At 31.1% G+C, this 16,239-nt stretch overlaps 3 protein-coding genes across 9 annotated transcripts; all 3 read right to left on the bottom strand.

Moving 5' to 3' along the window:
- Positions 1–21: 21 nt before the first annotated feature.
- On the bottom strand, positions 22–5,172 carry LOC106759574 (EID1-like F-box protein 2). 6 transcript variants are annotated; one of them, XM_014642808.2, is made up of 4 exons: positions 4,910–5,172; positions 2,142–2,318; positions 1,176–1,949; positions 22–503 (listed from the first exon to the last, which is right to left on the bottom strand). In XM_014642808.2, exon 3 carries the CDS (start codon positions 1,938–1,940, stop codon positions 1,194–1,196), a length of 747 nt encoding a protein of 248 aa, XP_014498294.1. In that variant the 5' UTR covers positions 1,941–1,949; positions 2,142–2,318; positions 4,910–5,172; the 3' UTR covers positions 22–503; positions 1,176–1,193. The 6 variants fall into 6 exon arrangements, with proteins under 6 accessions (XP_014498294.1, XP_022635744.1, XP_022635745.1 ...); XM_022780023.1 differs by having other exon boundaries at positions 1,176–1,958; positions 2,156–2,318; XM_022780024.1 differs by having other exon boundaries at positions 2,156–2,318.
- An 811-nt stretch (positions 5,173–5,983) lies between these two features.
- Positions 5,984–9,154, bottom strand: LOC106758805. 2 transcript variants are annotated; one of them, XM_014641795.2, is made up of 3 exons: positions 8,974–9,154; positions 8,745–8,874; positions 5,984–8,034 (listed from the first exon to the last, which is right to left on the bottom strand). In XM_014641795.2, the coding sequence occupies exon 3, from the start codon at positions 7,954–7,956 to the stop codon at positions 6,403–6,405; it is 1,554 nt and encodes a 517-aa protein (XP_014497281.1). In that variant the 5' UTR covers positions 7,957–8,034; positions 8,745–8,874; positions 8,974–9,154; the 3' UTR covers positions 5,984–6,402. The 2 variants fall into 2 exon arrangements, with proteins under 2 accessions (XP_014497281.1, XP_014497280.1); XM_014641794.2 differs by having other exon boundaries at positions 8,745–9,154.
- A 4,512-nt stretch (positions 9,155–13,666) lies between these two features.
- On the bottom strand, positions 13,667–15,641 carry LOC106758768. The gene is made up of 2 exons (XM_014641753.2): positions 15,512–15,641; positions 13,667–15,060 (listed from the first exon to the last, which is right to left on the bottom strand). Exon 2 carries the CDS (start codon positions 14,958–14,960, stop codon positions 14,154–14,156), a length of 807 nt encoding a protein of 268 aa, XP_014497239.1. The 5' UTR covers positions 14,961–15,060; positions 15,512–15,641; the 3' UTR covers positions 13,667–14,153.
- Positions 15,642–16,239: the final 598 nt, after the last annotated feature.

Raw genomic sequence — 16,239 nt, 5'->3', positions numbered from 1 at the left:
ATAAAACAAAAATAGTATACGTATCCTAAACTTCATGAATTTATGGAATAATTAGAGTCATCCTTCTATAAATTGATACAAGTTCTACAGGAGTTCTAGTTATATCTCAAATACATTTATATCCCTAATCTCACCCATTCTTATTCAGACCTATGAAGACCGAGAGAACATTATTTTTCATTTAAATCCAATTTATTTTGTATTGTTCAGCTGGAGAGAGGGTTGAATAGAGGATTCATTACATTGAACTAGTGCGAAGTATTGCAGAGACATCTGTATCAATCAATATATTTGGGATATCACATATTTCACACTAACAACCTTGTCTATTAATCATTCCAAGAAATGCTTAATATCTCTGTATCGTTGGAAATGTTGGCTTGGAGAGACTGAAGCAACAAGATCGATGTAACAACCAGGACTTTACCAGCTCCGATTGGCTGAATTGACCCAAGAATTTACCACCAAAGTTTTCAACCAATTTGTGAAGATTTTCTGCCAACCTGTCCAAGGATAATAAGATGTGTCATAATGCCAGTTCTTCAGAATAATTCTTTACTCTTGTTGTCGTAAGTAGAAGGGAAGAATTTCAAGAACGACAGCAAATAATACATCTTTAGAAGAAACAGATTATCATTATTAAAAGAATTATGTACCACACAATAATTATTTGGTTTTGGCTGTTCGTACCACTGGCCCCACCACCTCCCATCCAGGGGTCAATAAACTTTCTACAAATATCCCTAGCATCAAATATACCTGGAGGAACCCTACACCAATTTGATACTTTGAAAGCGATTTAACTTGAAAACATTCAAACTACTGCCGATGATGAAATACAATTTTTATTTTCAATGTTCAATTTTACATATAATGTAAAGTTTCTTATTTATAATCTTTTGAATATTAACATAATCAAATTATATACTTTATAATCCATTTTAGGAAATATTATTTCATTTTTAAAAGAAAATAATAAATATTAACTACAAGTAAAACATTCAATAAAATTCCACCTAATGGCATTCTAAGTGGGTTCAGTTCTCAATGAAAACCAATTGTTACAATTACTAATACACATTTCAAACCCTATTTCCTTTTCATATTGAAATGTGAACAGATAACATAAACATCAGAGTAAAATAAGTGGTGATTTTACAGATAAACAAAAATACCTGAGAATTATTTAGATGTTATCTCAATTCAGATGCTTCTTCTGAATCTGACAGTGGTAACAGAGTACATATCCCAAGCATATGGCCGTTGAGGCACACATAATACTCAATACAGTCATCATAAGAACCCAATCTGAGACTAGCACTTTGAGGTATCATTTCGGCTTGCAGCATGCTCCACAACTTTGCCTTACAATAAGGGCAGACTTCAGTTGGATGGAGTTTGGCACCTTTATTAATAAGCATCTTTCTGACCTTTGAGGTAGCAAACGACTTAAAAATTCCACGGAAGAATCCTACATCTCCTTCTTCACCTTGGTCAAGATGCTCACAGGGATCAGACACATACAAAACATCAGTTCTGCATTGAGGCAAAAGAAAGCTTTTCCCTGATGTTCTAGAAAATCGTGTTTGATAAACAAAGTGACCGGGGATCTGAATGCTATTGAACAAGCCACCTTTTGTGCATCCTGAACAGTATATCAGCAGCTTCCCTAAGGCTCTCCAGTTTCCATCAACGATGTGGCTCCCATTAGATTGCAGATCCTGCAGCATCTTTGGAGCTCTCGTTCGACAAAACTCTTTCCATAGAACTCGCTTGGCAAGATCGTCAAACCATTTGCACACACAGGATAGAGTAGCAACCAGCCTGGGATTCCAGTTCAAATTATGAAATACTAAGAATATCACATCTTCACTTAAATGTCCTTTGGTACATTGACAGCTAGCTGAGTGTATGCATCGGTACTGCTTTGTGAGAATCATTTTCTTCACCTAGAAAGACTAAAAAACTATCAGTTCATGACAACCCTTTATTGGAAAATACAAGGGTATTCACATAAAGTTGACAAATTCATTAATTGAATACTTCTTAGTGATGAGGAGAAATCAAACCAACAGATGAAGCCAATATTGAACAATTCAAACAACAAATTAATGATTATACATTTAAAGCAAATAACTTACAATAAAGAAATAACCTAAGCAAGTTCCTTTCTATGTTACGCCAAAGTTAGCTCAAGAAAAGAATACAAGAAATTCTCTTCTCCTTCCAATGCTTTGGTATGGAGTGGATTTCCAGTGAACAGTAACTTCGATTACTTCTAGTCATGCAATCCATAAAACACCTTCTCTGTCACCAAACTGAAAATGAAGACTGCACATTAGAGTGTTTATTTTGGCCATTCTCGGTTTATATGTTTTTATCATAAATACAAAATAACGTGTTTTTATTTTTCTCACTACATGCGGAACAAGATGACTGTAAGGGATTGGCCAGGTATCAAAAGAGACACTCGATCAATCATGAGGCTTTGGACCAAGGGCTAAAAATATTTGGTAGTGTGGTGAGTCAAAGCACGAAACATAAGGTTAAGGTTAAAAGGGAGAGATATAAATCACAGTCCTTGTGTAAAAACCTGAAAATTGAATGCACACATAAATAGAAACGAAATGTAGGTAACAGCACTTGACAGATTATACCAAATCCTAATGCCTCAAGAAAAAAAGTATATACTTGTTATAGGTATAACAAAGAAAGACGAGACACGGACCAAGTGAAATGCATTATGAACAAAGAAGGTAAACTTGTACCATTATAGTCATAGAACAAGATACAAGGAAAAGTGGAAGCGTTACTCTGACAAGCCACTTAAAGAATGACAGAATTTTATTTCATCATGATAGGCTAAACCAAACAGACACGAAGCATAACCAAAATTGTACTTCTTTTAGTAGAATATAGAAATCTGGGGTGAAAAAAGCAAAGATGAGAATGAATAATGACAAAATAAAATAGTTAGATATCGTAATAACTATAACTATTGAGATACAAATGGGTTAAGGAGACAGACATAAAATTTACCATAAATATTTAACAAGATTGTAACTCTAAGATAACATCAGACAAGTTCGAGAGTAGTTATACCCCTATCTAAGAATAAGAGTGACTTGCAAAAAATTGTACAAATAATAGAAAGATTAAGCTTATAGTCATATTAAGAAGTTATAGGAAAGGGTAATAGAGCAAAGACTCAGATGATATTGACAGTATAGAAGATTAATTAGATTTTGTTATGGCGAGCTGATCAAGTATGAAATCAATACACTTTCTATGAATGTTGAAGAGTGGTAACAATGATTGATCGAAAGATATTATAGGAATAAAACTATAAAAGGACAAACATGGTTTCCACATTGATATGAAAAGTGTATAATAGGGTGCACAGGGAATTACCGTGGAATACGGGAAAAGAAAAAAGTTTATATTGTATATATTCAAGCAATCAAATATGCAAGGAGTTTGTGAGAACACAAGACCAAGTAATATATAATCGCAGAACTGAATCAAGGGCAACTGCAAGCCCTGTCTTTTTAACCAGGTTTTGATGAGTTTACTAAATGTATCCAAGTGCCAGGGCAATGATGCAAACTTTTTGCAGATACTATGGTCCTAATAGGGAGGTCCAGGAAAGAAATAAATTAGAGGTCATAGCTGTGAAGAAAAGCTATGGAAAGACAGATTTTGTAGAACTAGAACAGAAAATATTAAATAAGTTTATCAGAAGGCATAATAGTTCTAGCATAGATGTTATACCATACTATAAGTCACATGGTATAAGTATCTTGTGTGAACCATATGACATTGACAGGATTGTAGAAGGAATTATAAATCAAAAGATTCAAGTGGTTCGATGAAGGTGAGGAGGACTTCAAGTGTTATTTGTTGTATAAGTAAAAAACATCACTCAAGCATAAAAGGAACATTTTATATGTAACTATGCAGCCTACAATGTCATGTAGAGCTAAATATTAATTTGTAAAAGGGCAACAAAAAAGGAAGCTCGGCGTTGCATAGATGAGAATGCAACGATGGATAAGGGGACACAGGCTGAAATAGGATTTGAAATGAATGGATTATAAAGAAGACTTAATTTAGCTACTTGTCCATTGTGATTTGGGTATGTTTGAAGAGTTAGAGAAGATCCAGTAAGAAAAGTAGATCAAATGGAGGGTAGTCCAATGGTTAAGAGGTGAGAAATCAAGAAAAACAGCAAGTCAAACCGATAAGAAGTCTTAATTTAGCTCGCTAAAATAGTTATCTGTTTATAGACATAACGTACACTAAAACGTAATGATATCGTCTAACCCACGTAGTTAGTGGGGAAAAGGCATTTGGACATAATCGTTATCTCAAAATTTAGTTTCAAACTTTCTCTTACATCTAAGCTCCAAACCTAACAACGAAAACACCATGTCAATGGACATAAAATGGTGTTCAGTTGTTCAGTTCTCGCAGTGATGTACAATCTTACACCAAACGTTCAACATACTCATATTTCATACACCTACGAGTTCAAACTGGCCCAAATGCCTTGTGTAACACCAATATTTCATCCACGACATATAATATATCCAAACACCATAGGGGAAAGGCTAATCAGAGCTTCGGGCAACAGAGAAACACATTTTCAAATCTCCCAGAGTACCAGCCCCAAAATCTCAAATTCCAGACACGCGTTAATAAAATGCTCCCTAAATCAATCACAACCCCTCGCAGACACAAATTCAAATACAACCCCAAAGCAGAAATTCGTCACAAACCAGAAACTTCAAAAAGAAAAGAAAAACATACAAATAAAAAAAAAATAATAAAACCCGAATTTGAGAATTACACGGTTGCTTACGAATTAAAAGACTAAAAATATATAAAGAAGGAGACATATTTTCCTTACCAAAGCTTATTTAATCCGCTCTCGGCATATCCTCCAAACCCTAGAAAACCCCACTTCTGTATGCAAATTCCAAAACCCAGATAAGAAAAAAAAATGTTAGAAAAAATGGTGAAGTAATTTCACCTCTGAGCAGGGGCAATTTGGTAAAGAGATGCATAGAATAGAACACAGTGAAAGTTGCAACAGTGGCAACAACAAGAGAGGAAGTTGCAAGTGTACAATTGCAAGGATTGAATTGATAGATATGTAATGATTTATGGCAGTGTTTCTTATACATTTCAGGATAATCATTGATTCACAATATTGGTGCAATCCAAAATGAAGGTCCAATTATGTGATGAAACGTGTCATGTGACGTCATAACCACTTAGTTGTCAACAGATAGAGTGGGAGGTGGGTCCACATGTAGTGAGATGCCACGGAGACAATGGAGGGTCATTTTCGTAAAATGAGGTGTGCGAGAAGCACTCCACACACAACCTTGTTTTCAACAATAAAAATAAACAGATAGATTTCTTTGTCGGAAGAGCACTCAGAACTTTTTTATGGACCCTTATGCCACGTGTTTGGTCAATGATTTTCTCTCGTTTTCTGGTCAAACTCAGCATTTTTAGTCAGAAGTTCTGTTATACGTGGCTGAATCAACAAGGAGATGCATAATTACAATTATTTTCTAGCCCTTTTGATTGAAACTCCTAATTCAATTTCTAATGTAACATGTGTATGTTTTTCATAAATGAAAAAATGTACTTGAAAATAAATGATTTTTTAGTGGTGTGATGTTTTGATAGAAATTAATTATTAATAAATTTGGAGAATAATTTACATCTATAAAATACTAGAAAAAACACACGTGTATTTTTTATATGATGGTAAAAAAAGTTATAATTTTGTTCCAAATATAGATATTTTTTAAAACTTTTATTGTAAATAGATTATTTAATTTTTAGATAATTTTATAATTAGAAAATGGTTTCTGTGTGACTTGTAGCTATCACATTCACAATATCTAACTTTGCATCACTCTATCCTGATCAATCCAAATTCCAGAAATGCTGGAAGCAATTGTCCTCCTTTGGTATAGCAAGAAAACAGCCACTTTGATTTGGCAAGATACACAATGTTTTTCCTAAACATATGCACAGTGCCAACAACTATTACTACACAGAATTGAAATTTTCACAAGTTCAGAGACTTTTCATTTGCTGGCTAAATGAATTCCTAATCCATTGTATATTTTTTAAGTCAGATAAAATCAATAACAACAACAGATAAAGGGTGAACATAGTATTTTTGAGCAATTTAATGAGTGGTGGTGAACAGAGATTCCTCTTTCAACTCTACACACCCAGGTCTTCTACAGGCAAGGCTGATATATCTATACTTCAGCTGAACCAACAGCCTGTTGGCTAAAATTTATTGCAACAAGCTTGGATTTATTTTCCTATCATCTCTTTATAGGGTAAGAGAAATCTGGAAAATGTCTACCCAGATCAGTTGAAAATGTTTGCCAAAGTCCTTTTCTCTTCAAGAGATATTATATTTTCAAAGGCATGAATCAATGCTTTAACCTTGCCCTCTTCAACAAGCTTACTTGCTGCTGCTTCAATCACATTATCATACAATCCTTCTCCATCTCTCTTGTCCTTCACATCTTCAGGTCTCAAAACAATCTTCTCTGGACCAGTTCTAGCAGCAGACTTGGCATCAGTGCCGTTGTCCCTTGACACTTTTTCTCCCTCCATTTGAAGGCTTTTCAGATTATCTTCGTCAATTTGAGTTTCAGCCAATTCTCCACTCAACTTTGGGCCGTCCTTGTCTTCAGAAAAAGCAACCTCAACATCTTTTTGAGGCCTTCCATTCTCCTCAGTTTCCAGTGTATCCACATTAGCCTGGTATTCAAATTCATGGTTTTGGGGAAGAACATCCTCCTCAGATTCAGTATTTGCATATTCAGATTCCTCTTGGTGTTCTTGGGGTGAGGTTTGAGAAATTGAGGAGGGAGATAAGGAATTAGAACGGGGGAATTCAATTTCCTGGCTTTCGTTTTGATCAGATTGTGGACTTTGGTTTGCACTTTCCATCTTGATGACATACAAAGTCTTTTCCCGAGCCTCCTTATTGTGCTCTTCAGGTTCTACCCCTATAGCGGGTTGATTCATAAGATGAGGCACGATTTTCAGTCCTCTGTGCTTTCTTGCACTAACGCTTCCAATGCCTCCGGGTGAAGACCTTGGTGAGGTTTTTCTCTTTTTTAACTTAATCTTACTAATCCTTTGGCCACCAAGTCCCTCAGAAGACATCATAGAAGATGTGGTCTTCATTGAAGTCGCATGCTTTTCGGACAACTGCATTTCTTTATCTTCAAAACAAGACTTTGGTGAAGCTTGCTTCATTGTAGACATAGATTTTGATGAAGCTTTGACCATTTTTGGAGTTAATTTGGGATGAGTTTTCACCCTCTCAGAAGTTGCTGCTGGTGAAGATTCCACCCTTTTGGAAGTTGGTTTTGATGGAATCTCCCCCTCAAAATTTGAAGATTTTTCCCCTCTCCTTGTTTCGATGATTGAAGAAATGTGTGATTTTGAAAGGAATGATGATTCGGCCCTGAGCAGTGATGCTTTGCCCGTGTTTGCTAGAACTTCATTCCCTATTTGCTTTTGGCTGCCAGTTGATTTTGAGTGGAGTTCCACCTTATTTGTGTTAGAGTCATCAGAAATCTGCATGACAGAATTAACTGATTCGCTGCTTTTCACTGTTAACATCTGTGTTGGCTTGGAATGAAGTGAAGCTTTCTGTTTGGCAACCGATATCATTATCCCACCATTATTGTCCTCTGAACTTCGGGAAAGTGATTTTCTTCCAGCTCTCTTAAGCATGGAGAGTGTCTGCTTTGCTTCCTCCACATTCATCCTCCCATATTTACAAATGTCATGACAGGAGCCAATAGATGCTCTGAGATAACGAGGAACAACAACTTTTCTTTCATTATTTCCAGAGCTTGTTATTCCAACTGAGTGCCTTCTTAATTTGGCACCACTAGACATTGTTACTTCTGTGATCAGTGATGAATCAACCCTTGCCTTCTGCTACTTTGCTACCCAGAACAAGATCCGGCAGATATCCTTAAATAAAGAAACAAAGCTATTTTTAAAGAAACGAAGTAATGACTGATTAACAGAAAAAAGCAATATAATGATCAATATTCAAATCTGGTAAGATTAGAAGCAACAAAATTTATTAACCGTGCTTCAAAACTAAATACAAGATAATGTCAGATAACAAGAAAAGCACCGTTCTCAGCGAATCTTTGGAAGCTAACAAAAACAGAATATGTTTAAAGCAAATCTCAATTTAGGCTAAAAAGCTGCATAGTGTTCAGAAAAACAAATGATTTTATAATTTGAAACTCAAACAAGGTATCTCAAACTGAAAATGAACAAAAAATCTTTACTGCACAAAATGAATTGAATTTGATTCAAATATGAATATTAGAGGCAGATCCAAACATATTATTAAATAAATAATACTCTCACGTCTAACCATGCAGCTATAAACTGACCCTAATAATGAAAAAAAAAAACACGTATCAAGCACATCAATAACAAAAGTACCAACGCAACCAACTAAGAGGAAAAGAACTAGAAGATTAAATTACAGGCAGGTATATTTTGATCGTGATCAACTTAAACTATACTTGAGATAGAATGTAATAATATTCATGACCCAAACAAAATGATGATGATGCATGCATCACTGATCATCACCCATTTCATGCAAACGCAGAAACACACAATTGAAGAAATTCACATTTATATTCTAATTAAAGCATCACCTTAAGCCGATTCTTCAAGCTTCAGAACCCACAGCTAGAAACCGTAATGGCCAAGCAAACTTCTCAGCAAAACACACACCGAAATGAACGAATCCAAGAGAAGCAGCAGGGACAAATATCCAAGCATGGTCTTAAAAATTCACAAATATCGCATATTTTTCAGCAAATCCATTCGTTTTGGGGAGAAAAGCTGCAAAACCCAGATGATGATATTTTGAAAATAAGGTACCTTTGCTTTATACGTTGACAGCGGAGGCTCGGAAGCAAAAGGGTGGTTCAACAGAAAAGCGAAGAAAAGGAAACAGAACGTAACAGATAGAACACTGAGCCATTCCTTTGGAAGAGAAGGTGCGTGCAAGAAAGCAACAGTTTCTGGTTGTTGTTTCTTCTGCTTCGTTCGTTCAGCTTGTTACTTCACTACGCGTTTCTATTGTTATGTTATCTTATCATTATATAATACAAAATAGAAAATATAACGAAAATAGAAAAATAAATAATTTTTTTTTATTTTGGATTAAAAGTAAAATATGATAATCTTGTCAAAATTTGAAAATTTTAATTATTTTTTCAATTCAAATTTCAAATTGTTTACAAGAAATTACAATTCCTGCATTCACTTCAAGACATTAAAATTCTCCAAAAATCACAGAAATTCAAAATTTGAACTAAAAAAAATCAACAAACACATTTTTTTATTATTAACTAATTAAAATTTATCAAGAATCATAAATACGTGGTCCACATCTTGTCATTTAATATTATCACACAAAAAGAATGTTTTCATTAATTTTGATCATTTAATATATTTTCCAGTTAAAATTTGAATGAACATAACGTTTCTTTAACGGCATGTTGTTAAAGACGTCAAAAAAGTATATTTTAGGAAATTAATACACAATTCTTTTTGTTTGAAATTCATTTTCCAAACTCTTTTGGCAATAGTTTTTAATGTTAAATAATCTATTATTAACAATACGTGATATTGCAGTAAATAAAATCAAATGCATGTGAAGTAATAAATTATTAAAACTAAGATATCTCATATTCATTAATATAACTATAATTCATTAAAGTTTTAGCAATTCAAAATTCTAATTATCTGAAAAAACATTTCGTCAATTTGATGTGTATTAGCAAAGTTATTTAAAATAGAAAAATACAAATAAAATTAAATATTCAAAGTAAGAAAAGGGTATAATAATATTACTATAAGGATTTCCATGGATTAATTCATTAATCATGTTATTAGGGTTTCTATATATATGACTATTTTATATGAATGAGAAGGAACTCTCAAAAGCTTGACAAAACAATACGTATTAAGGATTTCCATGGATTAACTAACAATATGTATTTTGTTTGAATGATAAATTATTTCCTAAACTTGACAAAACAAAACGGCGAAAGAGAACATAAAAGGAATTTTCAAGGAAAGGGAAATAATTGATTTTCTTAATTTCTTACTAAGTTCCAAAAATATCATTATCAACAAACATCTCAATTTTAATTAGCTGAATTTGTGTAACTTAGTTTGTAGTAATATTTAATCATTTATTGAACACACTTTATGACATGAAAACAATATATACCATGCAATATGAATTTACAAATATTAATATAAAAATATTAAAATATTAATACAATTTACTTTCATGATCTTTTAACATATACAATTTTTTCTTCCATATTTTATTTTTATTTTTAATAATTAAAAATACTTGTATCCAAAACTTGCTAGTTATTCCTGAAATCCGTTTGGGTTAGTTTGAAAATAAAAATATGGAAATTTAATTCAATTTTACTATTGACAATAAATAGTTTGTCCTAAGTAACAGTTTAAAATTTAAATTCCTTACGAAACAAGCTGAAATTTCTATACAGCTTCCTATCCAGTTTTAGAGAAAGTGAATACGTATATGCAACCATTCACTTCACGTCTGTTTATGAAAAATACAATTTAAATCATCACAAAAAAACAATTTTTTAAATCTCAAAACAAACAAAATGATCAAAGTTATCAAAATTAACTTAAAAAAAAAAATTAAACACAAATATGATTTTCATTTGCTTAAAAAGGTCCCTATTGCTTTTCTGCACACAAAATTCTAATTATATTACCCAAATGTAGAAAATCTGTTGACAGTCTTTTATTTATCAGAATTTTATTTTTATCTCAATTTTTTTGGTTTATTACAAAATTTAAAAATTTAATTAAATCAGTCAATCAGCAATTGACACGTGGCAGTGTCAAAATGTTATAAACAATTTATTTAATTATTAATTATTATTTACAAGGTGAAGTGATGTTGATTTATTGATTTAATGATTTACCATCTCTTTAATAAGGTTAGATTTTCATAAAATAATTTAAAAAGACTTTATTACCAATTTTATTGATTCAATGGAAATGATGATCAACAAAAATATATAGAGACTAGAATCCCATACAACAAATTTATAAAAACTTAAATTTCATAAGTAAAAGTTTATATAATGGATAATAAACATCTAAAATCAATAAGAAATAACATTTATTATGTATCTTTGTTACTTTTCCTTATGTTAAATTTGTCATTCCAAAGTCAAATTTATTCTTAATATATTAATTACAACAAATACAATTTGAATTAAAATAATTACACCAAAAACTTCTAACAAAAATTAGTTTCAGATTTTGAAATTTTGTCAAACATAAGCTTGAAAATTTTAAGTGTGCTTTTTGAATTTAAAGTGCAATAAATATAAATAAATTACATGAATAACTTAAATTTTGAATAAAAAAAACAAAACAAAACATACAAAGCATTTAAACGAAGATAATAATTATACATTTCAATATAAGTTAGTGAAACCACTTAAATGCTTATGTTTTCCATATTGTGTATCTATTAAAATAAATTCTTCTTTTATAGACGAAATTATTTTATTCTTAGGAAAATGTTATATGTGTGTTTCAATGCAATATATCATAACTAGGAAAAGTCACTTTATATATATATATATATATATATATATATATATATATATATATATATATATATATATATATATATATATTCTCATATTTTTTAAACATTTACTAGATTTTACTTTATATTATTTATAGAAAAGTTATTTTAAACAATTCATATTAAAAAAAATTTACTGCATAAAATAAATAGAGAAAAAAAAGTTAAGTTATATTTTTGAACGATTAAAAAAAATCAATTTCAATTTGAAATTTATGATAAGTAACAATTTAATTTCAATATATTTTTAAAAATAAAGATTCATATTTTAAATAATGTATAAAATTTAAAAATTGAAATATATGATAAGAAAGTTTAATGTAGAAAATTTGAAATATATGATAATAAAATTTAAATATGAAATTTGAAATAGTAAAAAACTGTAAAAAAAATGTAACAAAATTTGAATTTGAATTCAAAATTTTAAAATTTACAGAAAATTTAAGTCTTTTTAATATCTCCAAACAATTTTCACATATATATTATATTTCATTACAGGAAAAAAAATACTATACCACCAAAACCATAATTAAATTAAGATAATATATTTATATTTTTTTTACAAAGTGATGGAAACAACGTATCAACAATTTTTTATTGTTTATAATATAACATCTCATTTTAATAATATAAAATTAATAAAATAAAGTATTTCAAAATATTTTAAACAAAAAATCCACAATAATTGTTATTAGAGTTATTTCAAAGTATAACGAGAATAACATGAGACATAGATATAGTTTCAAAGAAACTATGGTACAATAAGAATAATAAAATTAAGTTTTTTTTTTAAGATTCTAGGATAGTAAAACAATGTAGTCACAAGACAAGACGAAAACAACACATATTTCTTTTAAGATAAGTTCTTTCATTTGCTCACATAAGTAAAAGTAATCATTACAATAGAAAAAAATAATAATACAAAAGAAATGAGAAGTTACCTGTAAAATGAGTTTTCATATAACAATCTTAGAATTATCATCATTCATCACTCATTCATAAAAGCAATCATATCATATATAAAGACTCATATTAGACTCAGTTATTCAAATAACGTATTGATGCAAAATCTCGAGAGTTCTTAAACTTCATAAGGTTAGTCTGTCAACATTTTTTACCAAGAAAAAGCCCATAGACTAGGGTCTTTTGTACCTCTCACCACATTCTTCATTCTACTTTATGTTACTTAATGTAAACTTAAATGATTATTAAAACAACATGATGACTTCTCCCACGTCAATGCATATATTAATAAAACACCACTATAGAATCTTTCTAAGATATTCACGAAATTACATGCTCATAACTAATAACAAACTCATCATCATAATATCATACATAAATACCCACCATAAACCTATAAACATGCATAAAATACATTGCAAAATATATATCAAACAACCATGGAATAAGAAATTTCAAACATATATATTAACACCTAAAAAGGCTTTTCACATAAGATGACACTCAATGACAAACTCCTATCACTCAACGTCATGGAACAAAATGCTTTAGACCTGAAGTGAAAGATAGTACTCATCGATACCTTGTTATCGCTCTCAATGCCAAATAATTCACAACATTTTATTATGCTCAACGGTACAAAATTAACTTTCAACTCAAAATAAACTAAATATATATGAAAAATAACATTTCATTTAAAAATACAATCTACATTCTTCAAAATTAATGTTTCTCATTAAACATGAACATTGTTAACTTAATGTCTCTTATTTTAAATCATATCTATCATTACTAGCTAAAATATGGTATTTATATTTAATCTACTTCTAATTGTAATAAAAACAAAATTAAATGGTCTTAAAAATAGTCCCTTGCTAAATACTAGTTAAAGATACATTTCAAACTAGATTGCAGGGCCTTTTCCAGTATCAACCCTCGGGAATATCACTATAAATAAAGCATACAATGTTATATATGTAACCCGGCAAACAACTCCACTAATAATAATATTACAAATTACAGTTAGTAAAAATGACACCGTAAGCAATTTAATAAAAATAACTTTCTGTTATTGATCCACATGATAACTACAATACATCAGGGAGTTCTTATGAAGTTCAAATACTAATAAAACAACCATTTGCCACAGGAAATGGCAAAATCATTATTTATTACCTTATTCATTCCATGGCCTTGGTCGTCATCAAAATAGTTTGTGCCAGAAACTGATATCCTTCCTAACCAACCAGCCAAGCTCAACCAGAGCTAAAAACCCAAAAACTGTACTGAGATTGACTGGGGCTATATATGATAAGATAAACGATACAGGTTATAAATGGAGATGTTGGTAGTAAAAGACACTGGATGAAGGTGGCCACAAGGTGAAGCAAACTAACATTCATAATGCTTTCAAAGCAGAAGACATACAACCTCAATCTCAATTGATAATTTCCCTGACAAGCCAATCCAAACTAGGATATGCAAAGTACAAGGTGAGAAACGACGGGAGAGCAAACAGAATGGTAATTAAAATATACAGAGCCAAAATAGCTGCACTGGCTGGTATTGCATATAAGACAATCAAAAGAAAAATAATTATCAGTGGGAACTTTGCAGTCAAGTGAATAAATAAAACCAGCGACTTCCGCAGAGATGTATGCAGGGTTTCTATACTAAGGTAATTACTGGTATTGCCATGAAACTGATCGGAAATTGAAGACTCTGAATGGCAAATTTGTTCTCTCTGAAGGCTGCCAAGGCTTACTTGGCTTACTGTTGTTAAGCTGTCTTTAATTGGCCAAACTGGTTGATGATCCCCACAAACAGTAGAATGTGACTTCACTCCATCACCGTTCATGCTCTCAACCATCCAAAGAAGGAAATAGTTCTTGCGAGGGAATTTCAAATTTCCCTGGTACACTAAACGGAGAGACAAAAGGTTACACCATGGGCAGGAGATAAACAGTGGAAGCTGAATTGGCAGTGTTGGAAATTTCACCACAGCCCATTGTAATCCGAGGATACAATTTTTACAAAGAGTGTGACCACACCATAAGACATAAGGCACATTTTCAACAATGTTAAAGGATTCCCAGCATATTGGGCATTCCAGCCTTTCCTCTCTGCTCACCATAGAAGTCTCGTCATCAGAATATTCTGAAACAGGGTGATTTGGCTTTGGAGAATCATATTCATTTTTCAGACCCACACTTCCCGAAATGAGACTAGATGCAAAGTTCCACATTCTGAATCACGTTACAATACTACAGCAATAATCATGAATCAGGCATCATTGGGTCCTTATCGATGACATCAAAGCATCAAAAGAAGTGTCAGAACACAACCTGCAACACGTTCGCATTATATTGAGAAGTGACGTATCAACAGAAATGAAACATTTCCTTAAAATAAAATGTTATACACGTACATCAGATCATAATACATGCACTTCTAGAAGATCCTATAAGCATTATCGACTATGATGCACAAATATGACACGTATCGGATTGAAGGGAAATATGACGCTTAAATACCAACATCCCCTTATCATCCATTTCTTTTCATTGTAATACGAATTGTTTGCCACAATTAGCTTCTTAAAGCATAATCGCATCAGAAAAAAACACTAACATTCAATCAACAAGTGAATACACACACCTACAGAAACTGAATCAGATGATTAAAACGAAAATCAGTGTTTTGTTGTGAAGAAAAAAGAACCCTAATAATGAGAGAAAGAATGTGAAATGAGATGATAATAACCGCTGCAACAGATGAGGAAATAGAAAAACGTACCGAAGCCGGAAGCGATTGCAAGAAAAATTCATGATAGATAGGCACAACCAGAGATTGGAATTCCTTAACAAAAAGGAAAGGAGAAGAAGTACCATGTGTTCGGTCTCCATTTCTGGAAAATTAAAATACATTTCCATTTTTTTCTATTTAAATCTATTTTCAAATACTATATTTGAATAAAACAATTTAAATATAATAAAGTTTAATTTTGTGCATAGATAAAACATTTTAGTTATTATTAAATACATAAATTATTTCACTCAAATGAAATGAAGATGGAGGATAACATCAACCTTTGCTCTAAATCTTATTTTCACTTCAAGAATGAATTTTCATTTAAGTGAAAATAAATCATAAATTCAACCTTTTTGCTCATCCAATTTTTGCTTAAATGGTGAATTTTTCACTTAAGAAAAAATAGAGGAGTTGCTCTCTAATCTAATTTTTGCTAAAAAAAAACTCTTTAATTGAATGAATACGACTCTTATATAAATATGCAAATAGGATATTGAATTGTATATTTAATGGATTTAATTTTATTCTTTGACTTATTTATGTTATATATATATATATATATATATATATATATATATATATATATAAAAGGTTGATATTGACAAGAAATGTACGAATAAAAGATATAAGAGAATAATATGAGGACCATTTTTTCATTTGTATATTAAGTAAAAATGCTTATATTATAACATACATTTTCTTGTTTCTCTAAT

Source organism: Vigna radiata, chromosome 4, assembly GCF_000741045.1.
Source record: "Vigna radiata var. radiata cultivar VC1973A chromosome 4, Vradiata_ver6, whole genome shotgun sequence".
NCBI classification, from domain to species: domain Eukaryota; kingdom Viridiplantae; phylum Streptophyta; class Magnoliopsida; order Fabales; family Fabaceae; genus Vigna; species Vigna radiata.
The sequence above is the reverse complement of the archived record's forward strand: the minus strand, read 5'-3'. Positions and strand labels throughout refer to the sequence as shown.

Bases quoted from the DNA above. Each gene is read 5' to 3' on its own strand.
- LOC106759574 (XM_014642808.2), bottom strand. From the start codon at position 1,940: ATGATTCTCACAAAGCAGTACCGATGCATACACTCAGCTAGCTGTCAA.
- LOC106758805 (XM_014641794.2), bottom strand. From the start codon at position 7,956: ATGTCTAGTGGTGCCAAATTAAGAAGGCACTCAGTTGGAATAACAAGC.
- LOC106758768 (XM_014641753.2), bottom strand. From the start codon at position 14,960: ATGTGGAACTTTGCATCTAGTCTCATTTCGGGAAGTGTGGGTCTGAAA.